Raw genomic sequence first — 12,993 nt, 5'->3', positions numbered from 1 at the left:
AACTGGCAATCCTGAATGCATAAGAAATGTTTTCATCTTGAACTAAAGCCAAAATTCTGATCGCATAATTTAATATATAAATTAATTTACGGTTGTTAACTTGTTATGATTTCTCCATTTAAAAAAAAAATGTTAACTCTAAATTTTCACTCGATCAACTTCAACCTCTATTTGGCTAATTAAGCAGCATCTGATTTATATTATTAACACAAAGAAGGGCCACTTTGAACCTTCTATCTTCGCTGATTCCATGTCTGAGATGGCCACCCTGTGCTAGAATAAGTAGCAATAATGATTCTCCAATTAAAAAAAAAAAAAAAGTAGCAATAAGATATAGAAAATTGGTTCTAGCAAAAAAGCTCAGGAACTTGTCAATTTCCAAACTGTGTATTTCACACAAATTTATTTCTTGATTTGAAGGTAAGGGGCCCCAGTGCCATTTCTATAGATTTCTTGTATTAATTTCTTAGGTTATGGAAAGGACTTATAATTGGTTGTCACTTGTGAGTTGTGATTTTCATGTCTCTAAGTCAGTCATCTAATTCACTAATAGCAGTCTCCGTTGGTTTTAGTCTTTCTCAGTGGAATATAAAAAAGTGTCTATTCTTCGATCTTGATTGAAAATAATTGACATTCTTGTATTAAGTGTGCAATACAATTGATCGTCAATGGGCCATTACATGCCTTATCATACTACAAAAGCACTGAGAAAAAAAAGAAAAAAGAAAAAGTTGAATATATGAAAGAACAAACAGCTAGCTATAGCCTATACCTAAGAAACTTCTCGAATTAGGCCACCATTGTAAGGTACTCCTGTCTGAGGCAACCAATCATCAGCCAGCAAGAAGTTAGCCGCAGTGAACTTAGCAGCATCCTCAGCATTATCAATCACATGGAAAGTAGGCCAAGTCACTCTGTTTGTAGTGATTGATCCAGGTCCCGTGTTATCATACTCGGCATAATACAATGTGCTTAGTGCAAAATCTCCACTCCAAGCAATCCAACCAGCAGGGTTTATCAAACTATCCATGAAAGTTTCCATGTAAATTGTCCTAGAGTAAGTCTTCCATGGCCTTCCTAAGTATGTCTGAACATTACTATTGCTCGAAGCCAAATCATCGGCAGCTCTAATAGCACAATTTTGAATCGAGATACCTGACTTTTGATTTGGTTGAGTACGACCTTGTGCTGTGATGACATTGTATTGTCCACTCATTGGCAATCGTGGGTATATGTTACAATTTTGGAAAATAGCCGCAGCATTGCCAAATATGAAATCTACGGTGCCATATATGTCACACTCTCTATAGAATTGCCTCTGAGAATGTGTATATAAGGTGTCTTGGTAGGCTTCAAAGCTGCAACGATAAAATGTAGACATATCAGCCCCATTTCGAACTGCTACTGCTTGGTGCTTAATTGCCCCGGCAGTATTACGGAAAGTTATGTTCACTGCAACAAACCCGTCTGCGACCACAGCTGCAATATGAATATCAAAATTCATTAGATCTTGCCTAAGTTGAAAAACTATTTACTATAAAGGTTATCTAATACTTGCTTGTTGTTGGCTCTTTTCTCTTTTTTTTTTTTTTTTTTTCCTGAAACCTCTTTTTTTTTTTTTTTTTTTTTTTTTTTTTTTTTTTGGCTGGGTAATTGTTTATTCGGGGGATTGAACCCCGAGCTTGAGGTTACTTAAAGAACCAGGTACCACTTGGACAACTAGGCCCGGTGGTTTTTTTCCTGAAACTTTCAAAATATAATCTTCTCTCTAAGTCAATCAAAAAAAAAAATATATATATATATATATATATTAATCTTCCTAGCCCCATCTCTCCTTTACTTGAAAAGTAATATTTTTATTAATTTATTTGAATTTGATTTAAATAATTTAATTTAAAAATCTGTTATTATTAATATACCAAATAATATTATCTTATAAGGTTATATTTTCTTAAGGAAATGTCAAAACTTGTACATTATATATAATAAGTCTAGTGTTATACAAAATTTCGTAATTATTAGGTTAACATATTTATTTGGATAAAAATTAGTAGATGAATAATAAAAATTAGTGAGTAATAAAACCTAGCATGACAAACAAATGTAAAGCTTGAGCTCGAATCAAACCTATAAGTAACGTTCATGCTTGAGCTTAGTTTAATTCATTAGTCAAGTCAAGTCAATTCAAGCTCGAACTCAATATCAATATCAATATCAAGCTCAAACTCATGTTCAATGTCAAGCTTTTGAATTTGAAATCCAATACAAATACATTATCAAGTCCATTTCAAGCCTATTTGGTTTGAATGAGTAATCTTGACTCTCAATTACTTAGTCTTATTAAGATATGAATTTAAATGTCAAGTTTATATCAAATTTATTATCAAACTCATAAACAAGTTTAGACTCAACTTGTTTTGCATTGAGTCTTACTGTTTACAAGCCTTTTCATCATGAGCATTTTTTTTCCTTGGTTTGAGCTTGCTTATTTCTTAAACAAGTCTAAAAGTAAGTCTTGACTTGTTTGTAAACAAGTAAAATAAATGGTTTTTTTTTTTATAAAAATTATCAAACCAACATAAGTTGTTTATATCGATCTGGTTCATTTAAACTCCTATTGAAAATTGTGCCGTTATGTTGATTCTGGCATGTTAGAATTTAAAATGGCAAATAGTTCTTACCAAATGTTGCAGAGCCGAAGGTTGTCGACTTGTCCACGTAGCTGCGGCTTCCTGTGATAATTGTCTTATCGATACCATCCCCTATCATCATCACGTACCTCTTCTTCTCGGCAATGGACACATGCTCTTCGTACACACCAGCCGTAACATAGATCAAAAAGTACCCATTAGTCGGGGCAGAATTGTCTGGAGCTGCAGAAATAGCGTCATTGATGGTGGTGAAGTTTCCACTTCCATCTTGACTCACAGTCACGATGTTAGACACCACAACATTATCAACACCCTGTAACTTAATTAGCTTTCTCCGACTAACTGACTCGTAAATTGCACGCGTCTCGCTTGACATTTTTAACGGTAAGTGTCCATTTCGAAAACCAAGTTGTTTCTTTGTAGGTTTCCATGTTGTGTTTCGCCTTTTCTTAGGCACCCAACCCTTGGTAAAAAGAGCCAAAGAGACACTATATAGTTTAGTATTGTAATTTAAAACAGGATGAGTGTGGCCTTTATTTATGCTCCAAGCAGAAGCTGCGTCTTCTAGGCCATCCAAACAAGTTTGCTCATTTGTTAAAATGGCACTAAGCAAGGTGTGGACGTGTTCAGTTTTTCTTCTAGAAAGAGTTTTACTAGTGTTAACAGTTTGTAAAGTGCTTAAGAGGAAATTCTTGTTGAGTCCAGCCAGATGCCTGCAATCTTTGAGTGCTTGAATTGCTAATTTTGTTAAGGTGGATTTGCGCTTTAGAAGATGGTTGTCTATCATTCTCAAAAACTTGTGGGATTGAGACAAAGATTTTCGGACAGAATACCTGCAATGGTCATAGACATTGGCAGTTTGGTTAGGGAGCAGTGTTTTGCAATAGTGAGGATGTGGTGTGGACTCGCAAATGGTTTCTGGTGAGACTAGACGGGTTGGATTGCTATTATAAATAGTATCCTCATAAGATGGAGAGGTAAACAAGGCAAGGATAACGAAATATGAAAATGTAAAGAAAGTGAAGAGCTTTGAAGCCATTGGGGTTTCAAAAACAGAGAGAGTCCAAAGAATGTGTGATGTGGAGATGGAATCCACTCAATCCATTAGGCTTAATATAGGGAAGGGAGGTATAGCTTGATGTATGATAGTAATCAATTCTGTCCTCAACATCTATTCACTCTTTAGTTATAAAGAATTTCCAATTTCTACCAAAATAAAAATAAAAATGAATATGTGAATTCAACGTGCATGATTTTCCCCAAGCGTGTTAATCTTGGGCTTGATGTTAATCTATCGGTTGCCATGGAGCATGGGCAGCAAGCTGTAATCCAAATTTTATTATATCAAGTCTAATTATAAAATTTTTTAAAAAAAATCCTTAAATTCGCACTATAAATTCCTCCGTTATATTAAATCTTTAAATAATATGTATTTAAATATCTAGGCTCCTTTAAATACTCCATTAATTTTCACCGTTTTATAAAGTTATTATTGTTTTTCTCACATAAAAAATAAAAGTTATTTTCGTTTTCCTATTAAATTATTCCTATGGGCATTTTTTTTTTTTTTTTTGAGAATGTATTTCGTTTTCTGTTAGTAACCTAAAAGGCATTTACTTTTTTGGAATAACCTTAAAAGCAAGTCTTAAAATGTGCCCAATATGTGTGTAATGTAGTTCCATAATAAATTACAAATGTTATTATAATACATAACTTAAAGGATTATTAAATAGAAATAAAACTTCCAAATATATTTTATCGGCATTCATATAATAATACTTGCATACATGCACATTTTAAAATGTCTCAAATACCGTTTTTTTTAGAGAAACAAATAAATACCTTTTAATGTGCACTATTAATAACTTGAGATGATCTAAGAGGAGCATCGTTGTTGTTGTTATTTTTTATTTTTATTTTTTAATTTTAAAGTAACCTAAAAGGCAAGACTTAATTGTGCTGAATTTGTAACTTAGTACCATAATAAATTACAAATTCTACTTGTAGTACACGACATACAAAGATTAGTTAAAAAGAAAAAAAATTTCCAATTAAATATATTTCATTCACATTCACATAATAATACATGCATGCAGATTTGAAAAAGATCTCACATCAATTATGTCAATTATCTACAAGTAAATACCTTTTAATATTTAGTAATTATAAATGTTCTATACTATAAATTTTTACTTTAAAATCACTTAATTTTACTTTTTAATATGACAAATTCACTCTATGGTTGGATTTTTATAAATCCATAAATTTTGTTTTGGAAAAATCCTAGAGCTACGATTACTATAAAAGAGTTTACAAAATGACATGACAATAAATAAGACTAGTGGCATTTTAACAAGATAATAAATGAATATTTGAATTATTTATTGTGATTGATGATACATCAATTTATAAGAACTAAATATAAATTAGTTTTACCAATAAAAACAGTTGCAAATAACTCGAAGTCCTCCTCAATGAAAGATAAATAATATCTATTTTCTTGTTAGAAATATGAACCGGCAAGCCTAAAACCAAAGGAAATGTTTGCATCTTTGAACTAAAGCCAAATTGTGACCACATTATTTAACATATAAATGAAATTTGCGGTTAGTTAACTTCAGTTATGATTTCTCCATATAGTTTAAAAATGTTAACTCTATCTTGAATTTCTCACTCAACTTCTACCTCTATTTGGCTAAGCAACATTTGACCCATGTTATATATTATTAACACCCAGAAGGGTCACTTTAAACCATCTATCTTCACTGATTTAGTGTATGAGATGTCCCACTTTCTGCTAGAATAAATGACAATAACGTATTGAAAATTGGTTCTAGCAAAAAAAATCAGGAACTTGTCAGTTTCCAAACAGTGTATTTCATACAATTTTTTTTTTTTTTTTGCTGAATATACAAATTTCTTTCTTGATTTGCGGGTTTGCGACCCCAGCACCATTTTTATAGGCTTCTTGTGTTAATTTCTTAGGGTGTTAATTTCTTAGGGTATGAATAAAGACTACGGACAGGCCAAAATGGCCAAATACCACGAATTTTTGAAATATTTTGTAAAAAAACACTGTTTCGGAACTATATAAGGAAATACCACTTTTTATGGAACTCGAGTTTCTTAAACTCGAGTTCTTAGGAGTTTTACCACCATGGTGCTGCTAAGGTAGAAATTGGGCCATTAAAAAATGCTTTTTTTTTTCTAAGGTACTCGAGCATGGTGAGCTCGAGTACCTTGTAAGGAACTCGAGTTCCTTATAACTTTTTTTTTTTTTTTTTTTTTTGGTTGTTGGGATTATTGACAAATAAACATAAACATAAAAATAAGTAGATTTTTTTTTTTTTATGTTTTTATTTATTTAAATAGAAGCATTGTAAAATATAGAGATTTTAATTTCAAAATATGAATTTAATTTCTACATTAAGTAAAACTGTTCATTGTTTGGTTTGGATGAGTCTGTATATATTGAATTTATTAATTTTTGCTACAAGTAATGTACAATAAAAAGGGTTAAATCCCCTACCGAGGGGCCTAATCCTAGGGTACCCCACCTGGCTCTTTCTCCCGAGTTGGGCAGTGAAGACCGTCATGCCACTCCCCAAAGACAATCAAGTAATCATCCTTCATGCCCTTATTGGACTTAGGAAGGCATGATATCAATCTAACAACGTTAGACGGGGATTTGAGATAAAATCCCGCACCGGCAAGGGAATGGCACTTATACAGATGAACGACGTCGTGCCATGTGAGTCCTAAGTTCATCTTCTCGTTCAGAGCATCTACGCTCCCTAAAATTCTAAACAGGTTGGGAGCGTACTAGTGGGGACACAGTCTTTGGTTGATTAGGTAATCTCTAGTTACTCGACCTATGGGAAGTTTCATTTCTCCCTCCATGAAGGCGATCATTGGAATGACAATATTGCAGGGCTACTCCCTGCGGAATGTGATACCTAGCCATGAAACAATCCATACAGGCATCAGGGTCTACGACGTACTTAAACCTACCCATTTGGTCAAACCAAAGGTAAATGAATGAAGTTTTTAGGGAAAGGAAGTAAAGAATGGAAGGCTGAGGAGATTGGCTGAGGAGAAAAGATTGTAGGAAGGAATAAACTTACGAGAATAGGTACGGGTATTGCTTCTGATACTTCTTAAAAGTTTGAATTTCTTAAAGAAAAAGACTTACGAGAATAGGGAGTCTTGAAGGTTTGAGAGTTAGGAATCTCTAGAGAGCTTGAAGACTTGTGAAATGGGAAAAATGATTTCCCCGGGTCCATTATATAAGGGATGGAACTGAGTGGGAGTTATCCCACTCAAAATTCAAGGAGAAATATCAACCGTAGGATCTATGTCTCACTGTTAGATGCAGGGAACAAAGTGCCGCCTAAAGTAATTAATGACGCATCACGGGTTCCAAAGCGTTAGTAACAATTATAGGGCACACAAAACAGTACTCCCACACGTGTAAACCAAAGAAATGAATGACCTTAACTCTTAACAAATCAAAACTCCACTATTTCTCCTCGGATGAGAAGGAAAAATCGGAATTTTGAGAGGCTATTGTAGGGATAAGGGCCCAAAATTGTATATTGGGCCTTGGGCTTTGGCCGAGGACGTTGATTGGTCCGAGGACGAATAAGCAGTTGTGAAGGTGTTAAGTTCAGAGTCTCATGAGTAACGTGCAAGCGGAAAGGTTGGGAAAGGTGGTCCGAGGAGGATTGTCTCCTCGAATAAACGAAGCACGGATCGAATGTATGTTTTATTACTCAAAGTGACCTTCCAGGAAATGCCACTGAGAGGGACATGCCTTATGAGCGTATTAGAAGAATCGGAGCTCAGAAATATCTAAGGGAAAGCTGCTATCACCGCATTAAATGCTCTGCAGCTAACTTTCTAGTTGCATTAATGTGAAGAAAACCCTTGAACAGTGCTGCCTTGGCTACCTCAACTTACAAAAGGCCTGAGGGGGTGTCCGATGGGACAAGCACTCGAGTAGTGGCTTAAATGATCAACAAGTGTACGGTCAAGATGATTAAAAGGGAACTATATAATGTAAGAGACCCTCCATAAAAGGGAGATCAGAAAAGAGAGAGAAAAAGGACAGTAGCAATCAAAATTGTATTAGTAATCTGTTCAACTGATTTATATTAGAACTTACCTCCTCGGACCGTGCCGAGAGGGAATTTATTTGGATTAATCCTTCTTGCTTTTGTTTGATTATCTTTCAAAACCATTCTGGCCATTATTCAACTCATTAAGGCCTAGTTCTCTAACCTACTCTCTACAAATTTATTGTACACTAGGCCAATATCCTTTTAGGTTTTGGGTTTGGGCTCCAAAATGTGTCCCTACAAAAGTGATGTCAAGACTTTCTTAAAATTGATTGTTAACCAATACCCTAAGGGCACTCATTAGCATTTCCCAATAATAATAAAAAATCTTTAAATTTGCACTATAAATTTCACCATTGTAATAAATATTTAAATAATATGTATTTAAATATCTATGCTCCTTTAAATACTCCAATAATTTTAAACTTTTTACAAAGTTATTATTGTTTTTATCACATGGAAAAAAAAGTTATCATTCTCCCACTAAATGATTCCTAAGACTAAGAGGCATATCGTTTTATGTTAGTGATCTAAAAACCATTTAAGGCATGTTTTGTATATTGAATGCAGATTACAACGGGTATGGTAATCTTTATTACTGAAAATAAAATGTGTTGTAATGGAATAACTAAATCTATTCATAAGTTTAGTTATGAGTCGTAACATTTGAATAAAACATAAGATCTATTTTAGGAAATATCTTACTCATACAATTATATTTCCTAGAAAATAATATATTTAAATTTGAGAGAGAGATGAGTTTTTTATTTTTTTAATGATTGTTTATTTCCATAATTGTTACGTGGATATGGAAAGTTTTTTATTTTTTATTTTATAGAAATATATTGATGTTAGAAATTGTTACACCTATTAAGGAATAATTATTATAACCCTTTTAGAGAGGAATAATTATTTCTCATTTTAAAGAATAGTTATTCATAAGGAATGATTATTTCCTGTAATAAAAAAATAAGCAAACTACTAAATAACTAAACCATATGAATAGACTGAATAGTTATTATATTACAGTGCTTATTACAGTCTACCAAACGTATCCTTATTTTTTTGGAAATAACCTAAATGGTCCGTTTGGATTATAGGGGAAGGAGAGAGAGTGGAGTAGAATTGGCCTAAAATTGGCCTAAAATTAGCCTATTTTCAACCAGCTCTACTCTACTCCCTCCCCCCTCAATCGAAACAGACCCTAAAAGCAAGTCTTAAAATGTGCCCAATATGTGTGTAATGTAGTACGATGATAAATTACAAATGTTATTATAGTACTTGACTTAAAGGATTATTAAAAAAAAAAAAAAAAGGCTTCCAAATATATTTTATTAACATTCACATGATAACAACATATTAAATTACAAATGTTACTTAGGCCTCGTTTGGGAGGAGGGAATGAAATGGAATGGAAATGAATGAAAAGAATAATTTTAGAATATTTTTCCATTCCCTTGTTTGGGAGTTTTAATGGAGGGAATGGAAAGTCTATTATCTTGTTTGGGAGTTTAAGTGAGAGGAAATTGAATGAGTAGGAGAGAACGCTCATTTCTCTTTATTCCCTTAAAACCTCAAATTTTCATTCCCCCCGAAATTAGGAGGAATGGGAGAGAATGTAATTAGATTTAATGAATTCTTTACTAAAACTCCAAAAATACCCCTATATATTCAACCCTTTATTTTAAAATAGAGGTTTAATAGTAATATTGTTATAAAATGATTTCATTCCATTCCCTCCATGTTACTCCTAAACAATATTACTTACATTCCATTAATTTTTATTCCTTTCCATTCCTTTATTTTAAAACATTCAATCAAGGTTGCTTAATTCTATTTTATTTCATTCTTTTCATTTCTTTTCCATTCCTTTCCATTTTTTTCCTTTCCTTTCCATTTCCTTATAATCTTTCCATTTCATTCCCTTATAATCTTTTCATTTCATTCCCTTATAAACTCCCAAACGAAGCCTAGCCTTATAGTGCACGACTTAAAAAGATTAGTTTTTTTTTTTTTTTTTTTTTGAGAAACCAAACTTTCAGTAGCCTGGGAATTTATTCAATTAAAAAGAAGAAAAAAAAAACTTCCAATTAAATATATTTCATTCACATTCACATAATAATACATGCACGCACATTTGAAAAAATTCACATCAATGATGTCAATTATCTGCAAGTAAATACCTATTATAGTTAGTAATTATAAATGTTCTATATTATAATTTTTTTAAAAAAAATTTAAAATCACTTAATTTTACTTTTTGATATGACAAATTCACTCTATGAATCCAATTTTTTTTTTTGAAAAAATCCTAGAGCTATTATTACTATAAAAAGTTTACAAATTAACATGACAATAAATAAGACTAGTGATATTTCAACAAGATAATAAATGAGTATTTGAATTATAAATTCCTTGTGATTGGTGACATATTAATTTATAAAACTAAAATAATTTCAAATGCACTCTAAACAACCCAAATTATTTTTGTAAAAAAAAAAAAGTTGCAAATGACTTGAGCTCCTCCTCATAGTGGTGGCTCTATGAATTTTTTTTTTTAGGATGATCCTTTAGAAACTTAAATTACATAATCTAATAAAAAGAGAATTTCATATATTGATAACAAAAAAAAAAAAAAAAAAAAAAAACACAAATACATAAAATTTTACAAATCCCTTCAACGAGTTTTCATATTTTGAAATTATTGAATAATAGTCTCATTATTATCAATGTTATAAACTACATCTTTTTCATTATACACAACCAAACTATAAGTTCAATTGAAATATTATTTCTTAATACAATAAAGATAATTATTATTATTGTGTCCATAGTATGACTTTATTAACAATTCAACCCAACATAATTTTTTATTGTTTAGTTGTTTCATTATTTTTCTTTATTGACCACTAGAAGTGTAGCAGTCTAGCACACACCCCACAACAATAAAAAGCAAGTATTAGACAACTTTTATAGTAAGTGGTTTTTTAACTTAGGCATGATCTAATGGATTTTGATATTCATATTGTAGCTGTGGTCGCACCAGGATTTGTGGCAGTGAACATAACTTTTCATAATACTGTTTGGGCAATTAAGCACCAAGCAGTGGTAGTTCGAAAGATACATGATATATATTTTCTTCTTAGAAATATGAACCTGCAAGCCTGAAACCGTAGGAAATGTTTGCATCTTTGAACTAAAGCCAAAATTGTGATCACATAATTTATTATATAAATGAAATTTACGGTTGTTAACTTGTTAATTCCCTGAAAGTGGTATAAAATTAAATTTTCCTAAAATTGTTTAATATTAACAATTGCCTTAAGAATATCCATTAACAAGACCAATATTATTAACACCTAGGAGGGCTGCTTTAAACCATCTATCTTTGCTGATTCAGTGTCTGAGATGTCCCACCTTGTGCTAGAATAAGTGACAATAACGTGTTGAAAATTGGCTCTAGCAAAAAAGCTCAGGAACTTGTCAATTTCCAAACTGTGTATTTCATACAAATTTCTTTCTTGATTTGTGGGTTAGTAGTGGTCCCAGTGCCATTTTTATTGGCTTCTTGTGTTAATTTCTTAGGGTATGGACAAAGACTTTTAGAATTAGTTGTCACTTGTGATTTGTGATAATGTTCATGTCTCTAATTAAGTCAGTCATCCAATTTACTAGTAGCAGTCTCCGTTGATTTTTTAGTCCTCAGTGGAATTAAAAAAAGTTTCTATTCTTCAATCTTGATTGAAAGTAATTGACATTCTTGTATTAAGTAATTTAAGTGTACAATACAGTTGATCCTCACTGGTCAAAACCAAGCTGTGCTTTGTAGAAGCTTGGCCATTACATCCTTATTATACTTAATTAAACAATTAATGATGACAAAATAAATAAATAATAAAGTATACGTGAAAGAACAAAGTCACAAACAGCTAGCCATAGCCTATATATACATAAGAAGCTCCTCAAGTGAAGCCACCATTGTAAGGTACTCCCGTTGGAGGCAACCAATCATCAGCCAGCAAGAAGTTAGCCACAGTGAAATTAGCAGCTTCCGTATCATTATTAATCACATGGTAAGTAGGCCATGAAACTCTGTTTGTAGTGTTTGATCCAGGTCCCGTGTTATCATACTCGGCATAATACAATGTGCTTAGTGCAAAATCTCCACTCCAAGCAATCCAACCAGCAGGGTTTATCAAACCATCCAGGAAAGTTTCCATGTAAACTGTCCTAGAGAAATTCTTCCATGGCCTTCCTAGGTATGTCTGAAAAGTAATATTGCTCGAAGCCAACTCATCGGCAGCTCTAATAGAACAATTTTGAATCGAGGTACCCGTGTTTTGATTCGGATCGCTTCGACCTTGTGCTGTGATGACATTGTATTGTCCACTCATTGGCAATCGTGGATATATGTTACAATTTTGGAAAATAGCCGCAGCATTGCCAAATATGAAATCTACGGTGCCATATATGTCACACTCTCTATAGAATTGCCTGAGAGAATGTGTATATAAGGTGTCTTGATAGGCTTCAAAGCTGCAGCTATAAAAAGTGGACAAATCAGCTCCATTTCGAACTGCTACTGCTTGGTGCTTAATTGCCCCAGCAGTATTGCGAAAAGTTATGTTTACTGCCACAAACCCTGTTGCGACCACAGCTGCAATATGAATATCAAAATCCATTAGATCATGCCTAAGTTAAAAAAAAACCGCTTATTGTAAAAGTTGTCTACTACTTTTTTTTTTTTTTTTTTTTTTTTGAGAATTAAGTTGTCTACTACTTGCTTCTTGTTGTTGGCTCTTGTTTTATTTATTTTTAATCTGCCCCTCCCTCCTTTGTTTGAAAAGTAATATTTTTTTATTAATTTATTTGAATTTGATTTAAATAATGTAATTCAAAATTTTGTTTTTACTCATATATTAAATATTACTATCTTATAAGGTTATGTTTTCTTAAGGGAATGCCATAACTTGTACAATAAGAGTGCGTTTGCGAAGCGCGTTTTGCGCTTCCCAAAGGCACGTTTGGGTTTTTGTAACTTTTTTTTTTTTTTCAAAAGCTAGAACTTTTGACTTTTTCCCCTTGTACAGTGTGTTTGTGTATTGTTTACGGACCCACAAACATTACTTTTCAACAACTTTTCATTAAAAATGTATCCCACAGTACTATTCACACATTTAAATATAATAAGTCTGGCATTGTTAAAAAAATTTCGTAATTATTAA

General features: G+C 32.4%; 2 protein-coding genes across 4 annotated transcripts in view; both read right to left on the bottom strand.

Moving 5' to 3' along the window:
• Positions 1-772: 772 nt before the first annotated feature.
• LOC126708167 (probable pectinesterase/pectinesterase inhibitor 20) lies at positions 773-3,690 on the bottom strand. Its single transcript, XM_050407974.1, has 2 exons — positions 2,682-3,690; positions 773-1,479 (listed from the first exon to the last, which is right to left on the bottom strand). The coding sequence occupies exons 1-2, from the start codon at positions 3,688-3,690 to the stop codon at positions 773-775; spliced, it is 1,716 nt and encodes a 571-aa protein (XP_050263931.1).
• Positions 3,691-11,509: 7,819 nt separating this feature from the next.
• LOC126708681 (probable pectinesterase/pectinesterase inhibitor 7) overlaps positions 11,510-12,993 on the bottom strand; it is a 29,005-nt gene continuing 27,521 nt past the window's right edge. For 2 of the 3 annotated variants that reach the window (XM_050408543.1, XM_050408541.1), the window contains exon 3: positions 11,510-12,425. In XM_050408543.1, coding sequence (XP_050264500.1) covers positions 11,731-12,425 — 695 coding nt within the window. In that variant the 3' untranslated portion in view covers positions 11,510-11,730. The remainder of the gene's footprint in view (positions 12,426-12,993) is intronic. The other variant, XM_050408542.1, reaches the window with a different exon arrangement.

This window comes from Quercus robur, chromosome 12 (assembly GCF_932294415.1).
Source record: "Quercus robur chromosome 12, dhQueRobu3.1, whole genome shotgun sequence".
NCBI lineage: Eukaryota > Viridiplantae > Streptophyta > Magnoliopsida > Fagales > Fagaceae > Quercus > Quercus robur.
This window is presented reverse-complemented; position numbering and strand designations above follow the sequence as displayed.